The 23,581-nt window shown below is 35.1% G+C and overlaps 1 protein-coding gene across 1 annotated transcript; it reads right to left on the bottom strand.

Moving 5' to 3' along the window:
* Positions 1-11,151: 11,151 nt before the first annotated feature.
* LOC135196627 (interaptin-like) lies at positions 11,152-12,657 on the bottom strand. The gene has a single exon (XM_064223468.1). The coding sequence runs from the start codon at positions 12,655-12,657 to the stop codon at positions 11,152-11,154; it is 1,506 nt and encodes a 501-aa protein (XP_064079538.1).
* Positions 12,658-23,581: the final 10,924 nt, after the last annotated feature.

Here is a 23,581-nt window from a genome sequence, read left to right as displayed (position 1 = left end):
ATAAGCCGTGGCCCATGAAACATTTAGCCACAGCCGGTGGCGGCCTGTCCTATAGCTGCAATTTGGAACGCTTCATGATTGGAGGGTGGATGATCAACATCCCAACTTGCAGCCCTCTAGCCTCAGTGGTTTTTAAGATCTGAGGGCGGACAAGAAAAAGTGCGGACAGACAGACAAATAGCCATTTTAATAGTTTCCTTTTTCAGAAAACTAAAAAACTAAAAAAAGCTCCATTCAATTTAATGTTCATTGCATGGTCTGTTGGACCAGGCAACTGACAGCACTACACACTCAACGAAGGTGTTTTAATTCCATCCTGAAGAGATAAGCTTCTTAAATATGTATTTGCGCTTTGGTTGCATGATAATAATAATAGTAATAATAATAATAATAATAATAATAAAGGAAGGAGGGAGGACTACTAAGCATAAAGGACTGCGTCAACATCGAGAACAGAGCACTGGGGCAATATCTGAAAACCAGTGAAGACGAGTGGCCTAAACAGAGTGCATTGGGAAGAACGGATCTGATTAAAAGTCAGACGAAAGACCCACATATATACAGAGACAGGAGAATGACAGACAGAATAGAAGGAATGGCACAACAAACCAATGCACGGACAATACATGAGACAGACTAAAGAACTAGCCAGCGATGACACATGGCAATGGTTACAGAGGGGAGAGCTCAAGAAGGAAACTGAAGGAATGATAACAGCGGCACAAGATCAGGCCCTAAGAACCAGATATATCCAAAGAACGATAGATGGAAATAACATCTCTCCCTATGTAGGAGGTGCAATACGAAAAATGAAACCATAAACCACATAGCAAGCGAATGTCCGGCACTTGCACAGAACCAGTACAAAAAGAGGCATGATTCAGTAGCAAAAGCCCTCCACTGGAGCCTGTGCAAGAAACATCAGCTACCTTGCAGTAATAAGTGGTACGAGCACCAACCTAATGGGAGTGAATAGAAAACGATCAGGCAAAGATCCTCTGGGACTATGGTATCAGAACAGATAGGGTGATACGTGCAAATAGACCAGACGTGACGTTGATTGACAAAATCAAGAAGAAAGTATCACTCATTGATGTCGCAATACCATGGGACACCAAAGTTGAAGAGAAAGAGAGGGAAAAATTGGATAAGTATCAAGATCTGAAAATAGAAATAAGAAGGATATGGGATATGCCAGTGGAAATTGTACCCATCATCATAGGAGAACTAGGCACGATCCCAAGATCCCTGAAAAGGAATCTGGAAAAACTAAAGGCTGAAGTAGCTCCAGGACTCATGCAAAAGAATGTGATCCTAGAAACGGCGCACATAGTAAGAAGAGTGATGGACTCCTAAGGAGGCAGGATGCAACCCGGAACCCCACACTATATATGCCACCCAGTCGAATTGGAGGACTGTGATAAAGCAAAAAAAAAATAATAATAATAATGATAATAATAATAATAATAAGTAGGCCTATAATAGCATGTCAATTATCTAATAGTCCACTTATTTTCAGCTGCCCCACTCAAATTGATCTGTACGCTTTCACCAAGTATCCGGTACCATATATATTCAGGGAAGAAAATTTAAACTCGACTAAAAATTATACTTACGGGCAAATTAAGGCGAAAATTGCCCGCAGTTTGATGTTTAAAGCCAGCTGAGTGCAGAGCCAAAATATATAGGGTCTGCTCAACTTGGCAGTGGGGGCGGAGCTAATCCTGTGATGTCACAAGAGTAACACTTCTTGTGCTTCTCCATTGAATTACTTACAGAACCTTTAGTTTGTATACATTTAATTCATATCGCATAGTGTTTTTCATAAAATCTTGATAAAATCTGTAAAGAGGTCACATGTTTGATGTTTCTTAATACCCATTCTCTCATTTAGTCACCAAAGCCTTGTTTTGTTATTTCACATGAAATATACCAGTTTCAACACACATATCTACTCCAGTTTTGTTTCTTTTATGGTTTTTCTTTACCTATTTATTTACTACCTATATACTGGTTTGCTGTATTCTCTTCAAGTCCATTTTTATAAGATGACAACTCTCTCTCTCTCCTCTCCTCTCTCTCTCAGGTCAGTAATAATCAGCAAGATTTATAAATAATTGTTAAGAAATGTATTTAGCTCTGTCACTGTGTTCATACCTCACTTTGAAAAGCATCTTTTTTTATGCTAAAGGTTAGAATTATATTTTCCAAATCCTAGCATGAATACTACTTGTTATGCACTAAATACAAAAATAATGTGGATGCAGGCAGTGTAAAAAATGGCAGTTGCATTTGCATGACTTGACCACGAAAAAAAACCATATCAACAGTATAAGAATTACATCATTTACGATATAAGGTATCAAAGATATGATGAAGACTATGATACAGGGAACACATTTCCAGCAAATTTCTCATTAGCACTTCATATCATAAATATACTTCCGAACACAAGTTTACATATAACACAAACTGTATACATAAAGGTATTAATTATGCATGCCTCAAACGATTATGATATTTTCGGAAAAAAAAGTACAAAAAGGTATTCGTCAGTCTGGCTGGAGGTAACTGATGACGTTTCACAAGGGGCGGGGCTAGATTTCAGATCTCCCACGACGCTTAATTTTTGATAATTTGTTGCGTGCGTAGATAATTTTTCCTGTGCGCGATTATGGGTTTGAAAGTAATTGTAATTGTAATGTGCCATATACCAATTAAAAGGGCATTCTTTGTACTTTACATGCTATATGGCAAAAATGTATAAGATGAAAAAATTAGTAAGAAAAAATGTAAATATTTACATTAAATTTAAACATTTTGGTCCGTCTTTGACCTAGAATTCCTCGAAAATTTCTGAGAACACCTATCAATTTTATTTATGCATTTAATAGTAAATTTTATCAGCTTTCTAATCCATTTTCCGTTTCTTTCTACCTTTCATCCCTTATTCAGCTACGCTACGAAACGTGAATGTATGTAGGTTGACGTTTTTGTGTGCGTAGATAATTTTTTCCGTGCGCGCTTGTGGGTTTGAAAGTAATCGTAATTGTAATGTACCATATATCATTTGAAAGAGCATTCTTTGCACTTTAACGTAGTATACGGCAACGTGTAATAAGAGGAAAATTTATATGAAAAAACTCCATCGCAAAAATAGTTATATAGAAACGTTATCGTAAATATAAATTAGTTTCATAAAGATATGGTCCTTTTGTAACTGATGACGTTTCATAAGGGGCGGGGATAGGTTTTAGTACCGCCTCGTGAGTAGACCCTATACTTTGACTCTGGCTGAGTGTGTTTGTCTCTTAACTTCCCGCGTGGTAGTGCACCAAACAGCAGCCTTTATGCAGTGTTTTCAATACAATCTATCGATGCTGGCTTTAACGACCATTATTCGGCTAATTTTCTCCTAGTATATTTTTACTTTCATTGTTCATTTATTTTCCCAGTAGACAGGTACATCAAATAATATCCTCATGTTTGTTCAATGTATTTACCAATGCTAATATGATTTATAATGCGTCTCCAACACAGTCATAAAATTGGACAACCAAAAGTGCAAATATGTCAGCTGTGTGCAAGGCATAGGGCGTCAGTCACTGGAGTAGCGATTGCCCTCACGAGAGTGACTCCGGGAGGCCATATTGAAAGGTCTCGGTACAGCTCTTAGTATTATATTTTATTACTTTTATTTTTTTAATCTTTATTATTATTATTATTATTTGACGCAATTTCACAGAGAAAAATACCTTATGAAAACAGGCCTAAGCACTTCAACCATTGTGGTTAAGGCCTAAGCATCTGCTCTTGGATCTAAGCAGTGTGAAGCATAAATGGTTCCTGTGTAAATTACAGGACTTTCTTTGCACACAGTAGCGAAGCACTTACTAAACAGTAATGTAGTACAATCACTAAACAGTAACATTCACAATGCACATACACTCAGTAAGCACTCACACTTATATACTTTCACTATTACACACACACACACAGACACACACAATTAACATACACTCACACTCAATAACACCGAACACTCTGAATACCCAACACTCACTAGGCACTCGCTAAACACTAAAATCCCTACCTAAACGCTTAAAACACTAAACTCACTAAATACTCATTATACCCCAAACACTCGGAAAACATTCACTAAACACTCACGTAATTCTAAACATTAATTAAACACTAAACACCCACTAAATCGAAATGCTGGAGACCATATGAGGCAAAATAGGTCAGAGTCCGTTATCAGCAAATATATAAATATATATATATATATATATATATATATATATATATATATATATATATGTATGTATGTATATATATATATATATATATATATATATATATATATATAATAACATATGGACCGAAATTGATAATGATAGGAGATAGAAGAAAACGAAGAATTAATGGACGGGTAACTACTGACATAACATAAGGATTGGTCAGTCATTTCTTCCATAAGCATTCAGTAACTACGAACTCTATATGAGTAAGGATATATAATGTATATATCGGTATGCAATATCATATATGTTATATATGATATTGCATACCGATTTTCTCTTTAAAAGATAAATAAAAAGAAATGTGATAAAGGAACGAATAAGAGAAAGAAAATGTTCTATTTATTCCCATAAGTCTATAATTATTAGTCTTTTTTGTTAGTACTAGCAGACATCATTTGGGTCTTTAAAAATGTTGTTGAGTCGTGAACTGTCGTTAAGTTTTAGTAATAACCGTTCTAAAAGGTATGTAATTTCATAAAAAAAACTTATAAGTAATAGATCAGGTTATATAGCTTTAGTTGCGTCAGTAATAAATCAGGTTATATAGCTTTAGTTGCGTCATATGCTAAGCATTTTTTTCCACTTAATTGCTGAAGAAACAACTTGCATGAGTAAAAGAACTAGACGCTATTAAAAACGAAAACTGGTAACTTGCGGGGAAGAAACAATAGAATAATTATCCTTTTAAGATGCATATCCTTATTACCAAAATGTTTAATCTAGACTTTAAGACCTTTCAGTAATAGACTGTACACAGGTACAACACAAATTCAAATTGATAATGGCTTAAATCAGAGTTTGTGACAAGGTGTTTAGACCTCTCCTACAGATAGAGTACTAATTAGTTCGTCTGACTCACATGTAAAGAAATAATCGACTAATTATCATTTTAGAACATTTCCTTATTATCAAAATATTTAATCTAGATTTTAAGACCTTTCAGCAATAGATTTTATACAGGTACAACATAAATTCAAATTGATAATGGCTTAAATCAGAGTGTTAATGACAAGGTGTTTAGGCCTCTCCATCAGACAGGTACTAATTAGTTCGTATAGTCGACACCAGGGCGGCGCTGCCCGCAGTGGCTGGTGACGCGGGGTGGTCAACTACGAAGAGCTGGCGATGTTTTTCGTTTATTATTTTATGGTGCTGGTGCGTTGTGCAAATTGCAATTGCAGGGATTGGTACAGAACGTCTTCCCCGTGAGATATGGAGTGACCTCTGTCAGGTAAATAAAGGCGAATTTATTTATATATAAACCATATTCTGTGCGTCAGTCAAGTCGGCCGCCTTGATAGAAGTCGACACTATCGATGTCATTAGTATGTCGTAGATATTCCGAGTATTATTTTCGTAATTTCCAAATGTTATTGTTGCACAATTACACAATAGTTGCTTGCTGTTGTGTCGAGATTCGTCTCATCAACCTGTATTTTGTCAAGTCATTTAGACCTGTAGGTTAATGTAGGCCTGTATGATACAGTTAGTGTACTATTTACTATTAAGCTTTTTATTCACATGTAAAGGCATCTTTAGGAATGTTCAACGAAATTAGTTTGATCAATGGACGTTTTTTAAACTAAAAGTCACACTCGATTCGAAGAACAAACAGTTGTATTGTATAATGTAACAAACCCTGGTTTCATTTTTTATTCAACGATGTGCCCTTATAGATTATAATGATAGCAGGGAAGTTACAAGCTTGGTAGTCTATTCTATAGACCTAAACCATTCAAACTATGCTAATTTCTGAATATGCTCGCTCTATCATTTAAACCTTATTCTGATTGTAAAATGATTTCGAATGTATAAAAAACAAAGCAAAAATTCATTTATGTTAACTGTTATCAAATCATCCTGCTATGGGAAAAAAATAGCCAATAAGTAGCACTAAGAATACCTTAGCCAAGAATGCTAGGCCTATACGAACTACTTCATTATGTATTTTCATAGTTTTTTCCGCTTTTATAGATTACTCTCGTTCCGTACAAGTCGAAATTAACTTCATGCTTTGGTTCTTAACCGTCAGTTCTTTCTACGTATCGTTCAAAAACCTTAAAATAGAAAGAAATGTGACTTAGTCAGCCTCTCTGAGTATACGGGGGCTTGGTTGGGACTTTGGTCCACATTCCAATGATCATATTATGGACTTCGTAGTTATTTTATGGGGTTTCAAAAAGATTTTGTTAAAAGTATTGAGTGTTGGCTATATGACTTATTTTTCGTTATGAAAACACATTTACTGATTGTGGTACAATCTATGAGAATGCGCACACACATTACAATATATATTATATATAATATATATATATTATATATATATATAATATAATGTATATATATATTATATATTATATATATATATATATATATATCACGTGAAGGTGGACATTAGAAACGTTCAATTCATTACAATTCTTTATTTCCTACGTTTCGTATATCATTATTACATCTTCAGGGAATCTGTTAAACAATAAATATTAGAGTGTTATATTAGTGTTCGGGATTGGAGATCCTACAGCCAGTACGGGGAAACTTAATCCCCGATGAGAGTCGATTCTGACACCCGCAGTAACCTCCTCGTGATCCGACATATGTCCCAGAGTTACACTTAGGGCAAGTATACTTATAGACCACGTTGGAGGTCAAGAGCAGGGGTCCAATCGATCTTTATATCTGAAAAAGGAACCGATTGTTAGCGGATTTATTGGAATTAATTTTAGATTAATGGCACCATAATGTTTTATGTGAATAATTTGTGCAAACTTTTTCCGAAAGGAGTCATCATGTAAAAACGGGAATTTGGCATAAAAAGCTAATTTTGGTACTGTACATGGTTTGCGACATTAGCGAATTGTTTGTTAAGAAACAAACGGAGCTTTTTTATAAAACAAAGTCTGTGGGAAGCAATTATCCCTAAAATATCCAGAAAGGAAACTAATTTCTTGGTGGAAGGATTGCCAGTTCGATGTATAAAAAATGCCCTGTGGAGGAGAGTAAAAATAGAGTTTAGTTTAAAATCATAAAAACAAGAACTATAGTAATTGGATCCTAGACCAGTAAAAGGTTTTCTTTCTAAAAACAGATGTACTAAAGAGCCATTATCCTAGTGACAAGAACGTCTAAGAAAGGTAATTGATCGTTTCACCTCTCTTTTTCCACGGTAAAATTAATGTTACTATGTTTAGTATTAACATATGCTAAAAAGGAGTCAATATCACAGTCATTTTTAAAATAAGGCGAAGGTGTCATCAATATACCTACCATAAAAGAGTGGATGGAACCTGAGTGGGCAGTCATCTAACTGCGGGTCAGAATCGACTCTCATCGGGGATTAAGTTTCCGTACTGGCTGTAGGCTCTCCAATCCCGAACACTCTAATATAAGAAAACATTCGAAAAATTGTAAAATATATATAGAAAGAAGCCATTTTTTCCGAGTCATAAGCCAAGCGAACAATGCATATGAACTGCCTATCCTAGAGTCATTATTTATTAAACAACTGGTTCCCCAGTTAAATACCCAGACCTCCTCCACACAACTGTACCAGAGCTAACTTTTATTTGTTTTGTCATTCTGTCTCTTGCCTTCTCGGCAATAAAGGTTCGGTTAGCGGTCTTTGGTCTTTTTATTTTTATTTTTTTGTTTTCGTTCTGTATGTTTTTTTTTAATTGTGTTGTAATTTATAAATGTTGAATTTTAGAGTAATTTTAAAGTAATTTTATTTATTGTTTAACAGATTCCCTGAGATGTAATAATGATATTACGCGAAACGTAGGAAATAAAGAATTGTAATGAATTGCAACGTTTCTAATAGTCCACCTTCACGCTGATGTGTCCTACTGGCCGCCGCCTTCCTCTGTCTCCTTATATATAATATATATACTTATTATATATATATATATATATATATATATATATATATAATATATTATATGTATATATAATATATATCTATATTTATATATATAATATTATATTGGTATAATATTTAAATATTATATCTTATAATATTCTGATAATATATATATTAATATATATATAGTACATAGATGATATATATATATATATATATAGTATATATATATATATATATATATATATTATATATATATATGATATATATATATATATATATATATGAATAATATATATATATATATATAATCTATATTTTTATGTATATATATATATATATATATATATAATATATATTATATATATTATCTGATCATATATAATATATTAATATATATATATGAATATATATATAATATATATATATATATATATATATAATAATAATTAATATTATATGGAATTTATATATATTATATATATGAATATATATATAGGAATATATTAATATATATAATTCTATATATAATATATATATTTAGATATAGATATTATATATAGAATATATATATATAGTATATATATGATATATATCTATTATATATATATCTATTATTATATATAATATATGTAAGATATATATAAATATATATAATTATTAATATATAATATAATATATCTATTAAATCTATATTATTATTATTTCTTATCTTCTATAGCTATATATATTTATTATAGATATTTCTTATTATATTATATATTAATATTATAATATATATATTATATATATCTATATTAATATTTATATTGGAGTAGGGAGACGCGTTCTGTCTTTCATCCATTTATTAGCGCCGATGTTTCGTATCAGCTTGATACATTTTCAGGGCTGAAACGATTACACATCCAATTGCGTATAAGTAAAAAGATACACAGAATGTTTACCACACCAAAATTAAAAACCTTTTTAATAAATTAAGAATAAAAACAGAGTGAAAACAGAAACACAGAATATCAGTGAAAGTGCTATTAGCGAATACAGAGAAACAAATTAATAAAAAAAAAAAACAATAATAATAATAATAATAAGTAATAATAATAATAATAATAATAATAAGGAGAACTGACACGAAAAATTGTTATGGAAGGGAGTGTAAACAAAACAACAGGTAATTAGGCAATGAACAGTTGGGTGGGAGACGATTGGTGGTTAAGAGAAGGTATAGTTAGCTTAATCATTATTGATTCAAGGGTGGTTAGTTCGTTTATATGTCGGGTTCTTCCTACAATATTAAAATGTCTGGCATCTATGTGTGTTTTGCAACTTTTACTGTGATTTCTTATGTTAGATTGTTCTGGATTTGATAGTCGACAACCCATTCTATAGCTAATTCCTTGATGAGAGGAAATTCAGACTTTTAGCAGCCTCCTGGTGCAACCGATGTAAGTGCCGAGATCACATCTGGGACAATTATACTTATAAACGACACCGGAGGCAAACAGGGGGCTGATCTTATCCTTGACTTGGAAGAGTGAGCCGATAGTTCGGAGGTTTATGGGAATTAGTTTCAAATTAAGGGCAGGCAATTGCTCATTGAATAGGTTGATGCATTTTTTCCTAAATTTATTATTATGGAGAAAGGGAAATCTAGCAAACATAATATATACATATATATAATTATATATATAATACTTATATATATATATATATATATATATATATATTATATTAATATAATATGTGTATGTATAAAAGAATCATAGAGGTAGCAGACCCGATCAGCATGCAGGTTGAAAAGGCAAGTTTATTATGCCAACGTTTCATCTTTCGTATGTTTATTTTCTCTCTGCCTTTTTAGTCGCTTTTTAAAAACTCTTTCCTTGGTAGGTGTTCCTTTCAAGCTCTGGTTTTTAATTTACTATTTGTAAACCTCAAATATTCTTTATGTTTTTTTAGATTTTTATGTGCGTAAGTGATGTTTTAGTTATTCATAGTATGTCATTTTCCAGCCTTGAGGATGCATCATGCGATGTGAAACGTTGGCATCATACACGATACTTGTGAAAGATATATATATATATATATATCTATATATATATATATATATATATATATATATATATATATATTTTGTGTTTGGCCTTTAACGATCGCGAGCGATCTCACCCCTGGGCATCATTGCTAAGAGAACGTCATAGAATGGGGGTTTAGTTTACCCAGGGGTGGGCCTTCCCCATTTCTCAGCTCTCTGAGCTAGCCAAGATAGATAAAATCCTCAGTCTAATGACCCTTCTTCTTGTAACGCCTCCAGATTATTCTCCTGCGGTTGATAGAAAACAGGTGGTTCCTTTAGAGAGTCCAAAAATCCAGCCATTTCTCTGCTAACTGTTGGAAATCCTTCACTATAGACAGGAAGCTTCCAGTCTCCTAATCGGACGACGTCGAAATACAGCGATTCCTGACAATGTCCTTCGAAGTGTTAGTGCCCCTGCCACACTGAGATCAAACACTTTGCATATATAAAAGGCATTGAACTTACGGGTTTTTACGCCACGCCAGAGGTTGCCACAGTAGTATATGCAAAAATGGGATGCAATTTGCAATGCATATCCAATTCGCAAATGAAGTAGTAGGCATGAAACTTACGGGTTCTTACGCCGCGCCAGTGGTTGCCTACTACCCATTTGTGATTGGGCCTTGATACCCTATTCCAAGGGTATCATGTGGCAGGAGAGAGAGGGGATGCACCACAGTCCAGAGTTGGACAGGGGGTGCACAACAATCCAATCTTCGGGCACTTACTGCCAGGCCACAATCCGCTGTAGTCTCTCGACTGCGCAGAGCTGCTTTCACAACCATATCCAGGAAGGCTTTCCATCAGAAACTTTAGCGTCTTCTGGCTCTCAATGTCTGAGATTTCCTGGCTTCTATCTTCTGCAAGTAAACCACCGTTCTCTATAAATGCAGAGGTTCCTTTCCTTGCACCCTTTACGTGACGGCGTTTATCTTGTAGAGCTCTTGGACCATTTTAGCCTCTTGCTCCAGTCGTTGGAGGTTGGCTGCAGATATCAGCCCCATCTTCTGGTGCAATTCATCTCTGTTTAGAGGCTTCTCAGTTGATAGAGTTTTAGTCGGGGCCTTTGAGTGCCTCTTGGTGCCAACTGAAGGTCGTTGTAATCCTTTGATTTGACTAAGTTCTTCCTCGATCCTGTCCATTCGTCGGTAGAGGGATCTGCAGTTGATTTGCGGCTTCCTCAGACATCGAGTTTTAACCGAAGCCTTTTTGTCTTCCGCTTTTCTCATGGCCTTCTCGTTTCTGCACACTTCCTTTTCTTTAGTATCCTTTGGTCCATTAAGAACTTTGACTTTCGTTTCCAAGCAGCTAATCGTCGTAACCTGCGCCAAGATTTCTTCTTGGCGTCTGTCGAGTCCCAATAATGCTTCCATCTCTTCAAATTCCTTAGTCTCTAATTGCTCCTTCGTCTCCTCAAGTTCGAATTCAAGTTGAACTATCCTTCTAACCAGGTCATTCATCTTTCCATTTGCCGTCGGTTGTTCTGCTACAATAGTTTTAGATTCTTGCAGCAGACCTAAGACTTCCAATTCTTTTTGGGTGCACTCCTTTTCCAGTCGGAGGATCTCTCTGTCCCTCTGCAAGGCTTGTTCTCTCAGCTTTTCGAGTTCCTCGTTTTTGTCAGCTAATTCTCTCTTACATTTGTCGAGCTCTTTCAAATTTTCCAGGGCCTTCTGTGTCTGAATGGTGAGGACTTGTAACTCGTCCTCTAAACCTGTGATCTTCAAGTTCTTGTTCTCGTTCTCCCTCTTCAGCTTTTCTATGTTCTTCTCTTTCCTTCCATTCTCTTTTCGAAGTCCTTCCAGGTCCTGATTCAGCTTGTTCATTTTCATTTGCATTTCTTCTCGGCTTTTATCGTTTTGCTGTAGCTCTCGATGCAAAGTGTCCTTCTCCATCGAGAGAACTGCGACTGTGTTTTCCAGAATAATTAGCATCTGGTCTCTCTCCTCGTTTTCTTTTATTTGGACTTCTGTAACCTTCGCCTTTTCAATCATTTCGTTTTTCAGAGTCTGCATCTCTTCGGACATTGAAAAGATGTTTCTGTCCTTTTCTTTGTTCATTCGTTCGAGGTCTCTGACGTGTTCTTCCATCTGCAGTTTTTCTATGGTCAGGCCCTCTACCTTGTTCAGTAATTCGTGGATCAGCTGATCCTTTTCTAATCTGTCTTTCTCAAACCTCAAGAAAACATTTTCATTTTCCTTGATTACTTCCTCGAACTTTCGACTTATATCCAAATTCCTTGCTTCTTCGCTGCCTGGATGATCGCCTTCTTCTTTACTGGAACGTTCGTATACTACTTCGTTATCCGAAACATGGTCTTCTTCAAAGCCAGAGTGATCAACTTCGTCCTCCTGATTTCCAGCCTCATCAAGACAGGCAGAGCTGTCGGAGGCCATGAAATCGACAAAGAACTGAACCATTTTAATGCTAAATCCATGAAGTATAAATACTCCAGTGAATAGCATAACAATAATGGCAAACAATGTAATCACGCTGGGGACTTGAACCATGGAGCCAAAGCACTGTGCAAGCACAACTGTAAGCAAACTAAGAAACATCTTTGTTCGTTACAAATCAACTCTCTTTCCTTATCATTACTTTTAAAAAATCACACATGACGTGTCTGGATTCTGGAGTGATTTCTGGTTCCGCCGGAGCCGATTCTGTCTTCGGGAATGTTTGCTGATCCCCGGACGCAGATGTGTCTGGATTCCGGAGTCAATTTTGGCTTCACGGGAGCTGCTTCCGTTTCATATGTATCAGAAGAGGGGAATTCCTATGCAGTCCCCAGGGTCTTTCTGAAGATCCTGGAGCCAGTCTTTTTTGTATATATATATATATATATATATATATATATATATATAAATATAATATATATATATATATATATATATATATATAGCGAAGTTGAGGGTGGGCTCTATCAATACAGTAAACAGCAATTAGGTGAGAAGGGGAATGACAATTCTTCATTCCTTTCAAAGTACTTTATTTAGTTGCGACGTTTCTAGACGTTTAGTCCCATTTTCAAAGCTATATAATAAAATAAACATACATTAAAAAAACAGACTCGGAATAAAATGAAAGAATAAAAAGTTTTTTACATACAACATAAAATCATCAGTACAATAAAAAGGAAGAGAGTTTAGCAAATGGTGCTGAGGGCATAGACCGAGTGACAGTTCGGGCCAGGATCAGCTTCGACTTAAACTCACGAGAGGTATAGAGGTGTTGAGGTGGTCTGAGTATTTAGTTGAGGGACAAGCTGTTTAATAAAAAGCGATTCCAAAATTGCCAGTTGTTGGTCGTTAGAAGTTCGGCCTATGATTTTAAAATCCTTGTAACTGACATCGATGGTATGGCGATGGGATCCCCTTTGGGTCCTACCTTCGCCAACATTTTCATGTGCTCCCTGGAGGAGCGCCTATTGGATGAATGCCCATTGGCTTACCATCCCCTTTTCTATAGTAGATATGTCGATGACACCTTTTTACGGTTTAGGAATAAAGATTAAGCCGATAATTTTCTCGAATATGCCAATAATAAGCACACTAATATTAAGTTTACGATTGAGTATGAAAAGGAAAACAAACTTCCTTTCCTAGATGTAATGGTTTTTAGACACGATGATCATTTTAATACTACGATTTTTAGAAAGAAAACTTTAACTGGCCTGGGTTCTAATTTTTATAGTTATTGTTTTTATAATTTTAAACTAAATTCCTTATCAACCCTCTTCCACGGGGCTTTCAGCATAACATCTGATTGGCACAATTTCCATAATGAGATACTTTACCTCCATCAGTACTTTATTGACAACTGCTTTCCATCCAGATTGTTTCACAAACATCTTTACAAATTTCTGAATAGTATTTTCCATCCAAAATGTGAAATACCCACAGTACCTAAATTACTACTATATGCAACCATCCCTCTCATTCATGATAAAAATTTCTATAGAGAATTACGGCAGATAATAGATAGTTTTGTACCAGCAATTGACCTAAAGCTAATACCTTGTAATCCAATGTCCATAAGATCATTTTTCAAATACAAAGAGACCTTTCACCCTCTGATGACCTCGGGAGTCATTTACCTATTTAATTGCCCCAGATGTAACCTGGGCAAATATGTCGGATCCGCCTGCAGGTTGTTAAAAGTAAGATTGGATTCTCATCGAGGCGTGAGTTATCGAACTGGTGTTAAATTATCAAATCCATAATTCTCTTGCATACGTGAATATGCAAAAATATGTAAATTCGATGTCAGTTACAAGGATTTTAAAATCATAGGCCGAACTCCTAACGACCAACAACTGGCAATTTTGGAATCACTTTTTATTAAACAGCTTGTCCCTCAACTAAATACTCAGACCACCTCAACACCTCTATACCTCTCGTGAGTTTAAGTCGAAGCTGATCCTGGCCCGAACTGTCACTCGGTCTGTGCCCTCAGCACCATTTGGTAAACTCTCTTCCTTTTTATTGTACTGATGATTTTATGTTGTATGTAAAAAACTTTTTTTTCTTGTTTTTTTAATGTATGTTTCTTTTATTATATAGCTTTGAAAATGGGACTAAACGTCTTCAAACGTCGCAGCTAAATAAAGTACTTTGAAAGGAATGAAGAATTGTCCTTCCCCTTCACACCAAATTGCTATATATATATATATATATATATATATCTATATATATTATATATATATATATATATATCTGTGTGTGGTGTGGCTTGTATATATATATATATGTATATATATATATATATATATATATATATATATATATTATATATATATATGACCTTAAGAACAAACCACAACCACAGTGGCCAACAATGACTACAACTCCAGCATCGAAACAACAAGAATTGAGTCGCTCTCAAAGTCATGTAGAACTATAGCCAATAAAGCGATGAACATATAACTGGATATCCATTTCATTTCTACAAAGCGAAATTTGGTAAAGAGAGAGAGAGAGAGAGAGAATGTTGCATTGCCTACAAAATGCGAGAATACTGCCAAATTGCTACACGACTGAAATGGAAGCTGCTTTCCATTGGGCGTGCAACTGAAAAATTAAAATGAACGAATAATTAATCAGCTTTTACAAATGGAAAATTAAACACAGGACAAGCGAAATGTCTCGGATCCCTAAAAATGAATGAGGGATCGCCCTACGATCCTTGAAGGAGAATAAAAATAGTTAAAATGGTTCGCTTTCAGGATCCCTAATAGTGAGTGACTGATAATCCTACGATCCTTGAATGAGACTGAAGATAGTTAAAAATGTTCGTTATTAGGTGCTCTAATAGTGATGGAAGGATCGTCCTACGATCCTTCAAGGAAAATGGTGGAATTTAAAAAGCTCGTTTTTAGGATCCCTAATAATGAATGAAGGCCACGGCTAGAAGGACGGATTGATAAAGAAAGGAACTTGGCGAATGGAGGTGGGGAGGAGGATTAGGAACGGAAGGAGATGATGGTAGAGAGGGGGGAGGGAGAGGGAACAGATAGGAAGAGTGAGGGAAGGGTACGGGGGGAGAAGTAAGAAGGACTCACACGGCATGAGTAAACAACGGGAACATCATCGCTATTCGCAAAAAAATAAAAAATAAAAAATAAAAATAAAAAAAGAGAAGAAAGAATCAGAACTCACCGCCGGCAAAGGCTTTGTTCTAAAACTCGGCTTCCCACACTGCTGTTGTACTAAGAGCCAGACATCTAAGGACATAGAAAGCATACGTTCGAACGAGTCACTTTGCCTGCGGCGTGCACGGCGCCCGTTTTAGAGTTGCGCTCTCTCTCTCTCTCTCTCTCTCTCTCTCTCCTCTCTCTCTCTCTCTCTCTCTCTCTCTGTTATCTGAGACATGAGGTGTGGCGGAAATAAGGAACCGAATATATAGTATATATATATATATATATATATATATATATATATATATATATATATATATATATATGTGTGTGTGTGTGTGTGTGTGTGTGTGTCTGTATATATATATATATGTGTGTGTGTGTGCGTGTGTGTCTGTATATATATATATATATATATATATATATATATATATATATATATATATATATATATATATATATGTGTGTGTGTGTGTGTGTGTGTGTACACGTAAGGGCCGGAGCTGGAGCTCAAAGAAGATATCCCGAAGGAAGTAGTAGGGAAAGGCATCCTGATCTTTCAACAGTTTATTTCAATGCCGACGTTTCGCGACGAGTTCCAAGTCGCATTTTCAAGGCTAAAAAATATATATAATTTACGAACATTAATAATTAATTTAATTGAATTTATATTAAAAATGTCATGGCAACAGCTCTCAATAAAGTTAGAAGTTACGAACATTATATATATACTATATATATATATATATATATATATATATATATATATATATATATATATATATATATATATATATATACATACAAGTATAAATAGTGGCCTGTGCTCAGAAGTCGAAATGAAGGAACTCTTTTTAAATGAAATTAAGATTCGTGATACTCAAATTCGTGACACATTCTAAGCTTAACAGTACATTATTTTGTGTCTACAGACGATGATATCCAAATGCAAAAGAAATCGAAGTGGAGAAATACTAGATAATATACGGATAATAACTTATCATAAGAAATAAGAAAGCTTAATAGAATGAAAAATATGGACAATCATGACCACGTAAAAGTAGCAAGTGATAGAGATTGTTGATATGAAACAAGAATTTAATTTATTATTCCATTCTGAAGGGGAATTTGCTGTAAATTGAAGTTTGAAAGTATTTTCTGAAAGGAAAATTGCCGAAACTTCATGACAACTGATCAAAGCACGTCCTAAAAAAAGGATTTTAAGACATAACTCAAATGAATAATATTCCATGCGCTGTTTTTACGCATAGCGTGGCGATTATCAGTTCCATATCCACCTCTTTTATCATCCTCATCGTCTCCGTATTCAAATAATCGAGCTCAGTGACGTTTATTTGGTATTTCCTACCTTGGCACTTCAATTTCCAATTATGTAATTACAAAGCACCGTTATAGTCCCGCAATTCTAATTGCCTATGTTTTGCAATACTCCAGGTGATGGGTTAACCTTTACCCTTGGTAAATTGTCCATTTTCCCGTTCATATTCTTTTCCCAGGTGCTTGGCTGAGCCCTCATAAAAAAAAATGCGCCGAAGATACTTCGGCGCATTTTTTTTTTCTTTTTTTTTTTTTTTATGAGGGCTCACTCAAGCACCTGGGAAAAAAACATGAAAGGGAAAATGGACAATTTACTAAGGACAAAGATCAACCCTTTACCTAGAGTATTGTAAAACATAGGCAATTAGAACTGCAGGACACTATAATGGTGTTCTGTATATAAATAATTGAAAATTTTAGTGTTAAGGCAGGAAATACAAAAAAATCACCGAGCTCGATTATTTGAGGTTGATAAAAGAGGTGGATTTGGAACTGATAATGACCACGCTATGCGTGAAAACAGTGCATGGAATGTTATTCATTTTATATTTGTCTCAAAATCCCTTCTTGGGACGTGCTTTGATCGGTTGTCATCAATTTTCGGGAATTTTCTTATTAGGAAATACTTTCATTAGGAAATACTTTCAAACTCTTCAATTCACAGCAAATTCCATGATTCGCGACCCATGATACATTTAGCCACAGCCCGATGGCGGCCTGTCCTATAGCTGCAATTAGGTACGCTTGATGATTGGAGGGTGGATGATCAACATCCCAACTTGCAGCCCTCTAGCCTCATTGGTTTTTAAGTTCTGAGGCCGGACAGACAGACAAATAGCCATTTTAATAGTTTCCTTTTTCAGAAAACTGAAAAAACGATCCATTCATTTTATGTTCATGCTCTGTTGACAGGCAACTGACAGCACTACACAATCAACGAAGGGCTCACTTTTTCCTATTTAGATTTTACTGAAAGGTGTTGAACTGCACCTGACAGTCACCAGACAGGTGTTTTAATTCCATCCTAAAGAGATAAGCTTCTTAAATATGTATTTGCGCTTTGGTTGCATGATAATAATAATAATAATAATAATATAATAATTAAGAAACGAAGAAGAAAAGAAGAAGAAGAAGAAGGAAGAAGAGAAGAAGAAGAAGTGTTAAATATGTATTTGCGCTTTGGTTGTGTGATGATGAAATAATAAAATAATAATAATAATAATAATAATAATCATAACTAACTAATAATAATAGCAAGAGAGAACAGAATACGAAGAAGAAGAAGAAGAAGAAGAAAGAGAATGTTGGTAAATAATGTATAATGTTTGGTTAAATCTAATAATGAATAAATATGTATTTGCGCTTTGGTTGCATGATAATGAATAAATAATAATAATAATAATAAAAAAGAAGGAAAGAAGAAGAAAAGAAGAAGAAGAAAGAGAAAGAAGAAGAAGAAGAAGAAGAAGAAGAAAGCAAGTGTTTAAATATGTATTTGCGCTTTGGTTGCATGATAATAATAATAATAATAATAATAATAAGAAGAAGAAGAAAGAATAAGAAGAAGAAGAAAGAAGAAGTGTTAATAGTATTTGCGCTTTGGTTGTGTGATGATGATAATAATAATAATAATAATGAATAATAAAGAAGAAGAAGAAGAAGAAGAAGAAGAAGAAGAAGAATAAGTGTTAAATATGTATTTGCGTTTTGGTTGTGTGATGATAATAATAATAATAATAATAATAATAATAATAATAATAATAATAATAAGAAGAAGAAGAAGAAGAAGAAGAAGAAGCGAAGAAGAAGAAGAAGAAGAAGTGTTAAATATGTACTTGCGATTTGGTTGCATCATAATAATAATAATAATAATAATAATAATAATAATAATAATAATAAAAAGAAGAAGAAGAGGAAGAAGAAGAAGAAGATAATGATAAGCTTTATTTCCAATATTTACATTGGCTATTCTGTATCTTACAAAGGATAAAATGCATTTCAATGCATGAGTCACATTTCATACTACTCACTGTTTACTATACACAACATACCTGATTGAACATCTTAAAAATACAAATACAAATACAAAATACAGAAGAAGAAGAAGTCAGCTTCTTCTTAGTTTCATTCTTGCCCCAAATCCCCCCCCCTCTTTATCTTGGCTTGGGAGCAACAAGTTAATCACAAACCTACAATTAATATTAGGATTATTATTATTGTTACCATCAAACTCTAGATTGAATTAGTTTCAAGAACGCCTTTAAGACAATTGTCAGTCCCTTCGGCTTTTCCCAAATCAACTCTACGTGCCAACGCCCAGACCATCCCGGAATTCCCATTCCTATTCCCGTTCCCATTCCCTTTAAAAGAAGACCCGAGACACAGGTGTGGAAAAGACGACCGGTCTGGTTGTGGCTGGACACTGATTTATAATGAATCTCCCTCTGGCCAGACGATATGACCCCTGGAAAACAGGAGGATTAAGAAATAATCTTCTTTTTTTTCTCCTCCATTTACGTCCCTGGATTTTTATTTCACGAAGCATCGTGTGAAAGTTGTTAAATGTTTAGCAGAATTTGATGTTGCAACGGAAAGGTTTCGTGGTGTTCTCCTGAATGGAAAATTGCAAGCTGAGGTGAAATCATGTTTTTTTATATCTGAAATTTATATGATGTAATACAACGATATTTACGAATTAGTCTGAACAAACTACATTCTACAGTTGTATTATATTTGATGTAATACAGCAATTTTCACGAATTAGTCTAAACAAACTACATTTTACAGTTGCATTTGATGTAATGCAACAAATTTAACGAATTAGTCTGAACTAACTACATTCTACAGTTGTATTACATTTGATGTACTACTACAATATTCACGAATTAATCTGAATAAACATTCTACAGTTGTATTACATTTGATGTAACACAAAAAATTTCACGAATTAGTCTGAACAAATTACATTCTACAGTTGCATTACATTTGATGCAATGCAACAAATTTCAATAATTAGTCTGAACTAACTACATTCTACAGTTGTATTACATTTGATGTACTACTACAATATTCACGAATTAATCTGAATAAAATCCATTCCACAGTTGTATTACATTTCATGTAACGCAACAAATTTCACGATAGTCTAAACAAACTACATTTTACAGTTGCATTTGATGTAATACAACAAATTTCACGAATTAGTCTGAACAAACTACATTCTACTGTTCCAACGAAAACAAAATTCCATTTGAATTTTTCTTGGTGAGATCACAAAAAAAATAATGCTGTAGACAAAATAAAAAAACTAATTCTAATCTAGGTGAAAAAATTGCATCAGGCTGTCCGATGCATTCCTGATGCCACTTAAAAAATTTAGCATGTTCTAGAGAACTTCAAGCTGAACTCTGAATAATAATAAAAAAACAATAATGAAAGTTAGAAAATTTCAATTCTGTACTTTAAAAAGCATTTTGATGTGCTCTGAATGTTTCATTGACAGGTGTGATAATAATTTAAGTCTTCCAGTTCAATAATTTCCGACCTTTGTTCTCTTAAATTTCTTGCTATAAAATGACGTTTGCACATAAACCAGAGCCACTTAAAATACAACGTGGAACTATTAATAATAATATGAAGTATAGAGATATACGTCTTTCCACTGCTGGATAATCAGAAATGCTATCTGGGACTGAGGGACAAAAGAGGAAGAATGTGCAATGAGAGAGAGAGAGAGAGAGAGAGAGAGAGAGAGAGAGAGAGAGAATACGAAATCCCTCCGGATATATCTCAATCTTCGAATCATACTCAAAATCGACAGGAGCTATCTGCTTTTGATGGAATATTCAACACAATTATGACATAAAATCCAAGAGAATATAAATAAACGAGAAGAAAACCTTCAAAGGAATAAACGATGAATAAATTGGGACAGAGGACAAAAGGGTCGTTTAGGAAATGTCTCCGAAATGATGGAAGGAAGTGGCGAGAACAGTTACCCGAAACAAGAAGAGATTGGAAATGGAGAGGATCGTAGGATGTTCCTCAGGATGGAAGGAAATGGAGGGGAATTGAATGAGATATGGAAGGAGAATGAATTTAAGAAATACATACATATAATATGAAATATAAAAACACCGTATCGTGTTCCTCAGTTATCAATAGAAGGGTCCACAGTCATACTCTTATTTAACTTGAAGAAATATATTCGTGCAAATATTTCTAAATGTATTTCTATCCTGCTAAACAAAATTATTGCTGTGGATCCTTCTATTGATATAATTTAATATAAATAACTAAATAAATATATATATATATATTCTTATATAATATATATATATATATAATATAATAATATATATAATAATATTATATATAGATATTTTATTATATAAATATATAGAGAGAGAGAGAGAGAGAGAGAGAGAGAGAGAGAGAGAGAGAGAGAGAGGAGATGAGAAGAGAGAGAGATGAGAGGAGAGAGAGAGTCTGGGGGCTGGGGAAGGACGGAAGAAAGACAAGAAACGTGGTAGGCAGTATTCCGTTCGATTTATAAAGCAAAGCAACGTTGACTCTGATCAGTACTTAAGTGGGTTACCATCACTAGAAGCCAAACAAATAAGCCCCCTTGGACATGGAACACAACACGGCTTGAGGATATCATCCTCATCCCGTGGACGCTTGCTGAAAAGGAGGTGGGTGACAGAATCTGCCGTCAACGCAATATGACGATAAAATTCATATAAGTAAATACACTTTTATAAGTACATTCTCTCTCTCTCTCTCTCTCTCTCTCTCTCTCTCTCTCTCTCTCTCTCTCTTCGGGATGACAAGGCTCGAAACATCCCCACCCGCACCACCCCAACACCCGCCATCTCCCCCCCCCCCAACCCCAAACGCAACCAAAGCCTACCAAACATTGACAAGGACGCTGATTAAACATTACCCTTATTAAGACAGCTCTCTCCTAACGATAAACTAACAGTGTGTGGATTAACACACACACACACCCACACGTACACACTCACGACTCCTCCGGGAATCTTCAAAACGTCAGCAGATGCATTCCAATTATCTGCGTGCAACGCCACCCAAGGCGTGGGAAGAATCTACACTGGAGAATGACGGTGGGTGGTGGCGGGAGTCAGGTTATGGGAAGGGTGTTAATGTGGGGAGATGATCGGGAATTTATCGGGAATTCGGGACAGGTGAAGAATGGGGGGGGGCAGGAATAGGAAAGGGGTTGGTGGAGGAGACTATCCAAGTATGGATAAAGAGAGTGTTAGGGAGAGATTATCAGGAATGCGTAAAAAGTTGGGAATGAGGAAAACTGGAATCGGGAATTTTTTAACGACGGTTTGGTTGGGAATAGGGAAAAAAAGTTGGGTGCTGGTTGGGGGAGGGGAAGTATCAAGAATGGGAACCAGAGTATCGGGTGAATGGTGCCAGAAATGAGGACCATTATGGAAAGTAGAGAGATTAAGTGACTGGAATGAGGAGAGCTTATAACCACAGAGTATAAGGAACAGAAATACATCATGGAGGTAGAGTATCAGGAAAAGAGACAATAGGGAGGAAAGGTATCAGGAATATAATTAGTATAAAAACAGAGTTACGGATGAGGGAGCATAAGAAATGGACGTACGTAAGGCGGGGAGGATGGTCAGAAAAAAATCAATTTAAATTAGACATAAACAGATAGCGATGGAGACCCGTAGTATGGAGGCTACCAGGAATAAGTTGCGGACCTCAGGAATAACAAAACATGCGGGAATGGAGTATGACAATAACAGGACTTCCATTTGTGGAAGGAGGTAGCAAGGGTGAGGGTATGTTGGTGGGGAGAGAATCAGGGACTGGTCTATGTGTTTACACAGGCAGTAATTACATTCCTGAACGTAACTTGTGGTGGCATGGTCGGGATAGCGTAAATACGCCCATCTCGTCCAAGCATAATTGTACATGGAGTAAATTTCAACGCATGCACAGAATGCTGTTGTTCATGATGCTTGACTTTCAAAATGTTTGAATCGTGTATTTGAATTGTAATTTGAATCGCTTTTCTGAATGAGATGTAACAGGCCACTCAAAAATGTTCATAATCAACAAATCAGTTCGCTTGAGATCCACAGACAATAAGAGGGCAAAGGTTATCCCCTTTTCTAGCCCAACCCCCCCCCCCCTCCCCCCCAAAAAGAAAAAGATAACCCACAGACCTTCAAAGCTTTTACAAGAAGAATGGTTATAAAAGTCGGGGAGAACAGAGTCAGGTAATGCATTCCAAAGCTTGGCTTTAGCAGGAGAGAAACGGTCAATGAACCAAGTAATCTGAAGATTAACAATTCTAGAATTTAATCTCCGAGATGCTTATC

The sequence above is a fragment of the Macrobrachium nipponense genome, chromosome 18, assembly GCF_015104395.2.
Source record: "Macrobrachium nipponense isolate FS-2020 chromosome 18, ASM1510439v2, whole genome shotgun sequence".
Classification (NCBI taxonomy): Eukaryota; Metazoa; Arthropoda; class Malacostraca; order Decapoda; family Palaemonidae; genus Macrobrachium; species Macrobrachium nipponense.
Note: the sequence above shows the minus strand (reverse complement) of the source record. Positions and strands in the feature narration are given on the sequence as shown.

Bases quoted from the DNA above. Each gene is read 5' to 3' on its own strand.
- LOC135196627 (XM_064223468.1), bottom strand. From the start codon at position 12,657: ATGGTTCAGTTCTTTGTCGATTTCATGGCCTCCGACAGCTCTGCCTGT.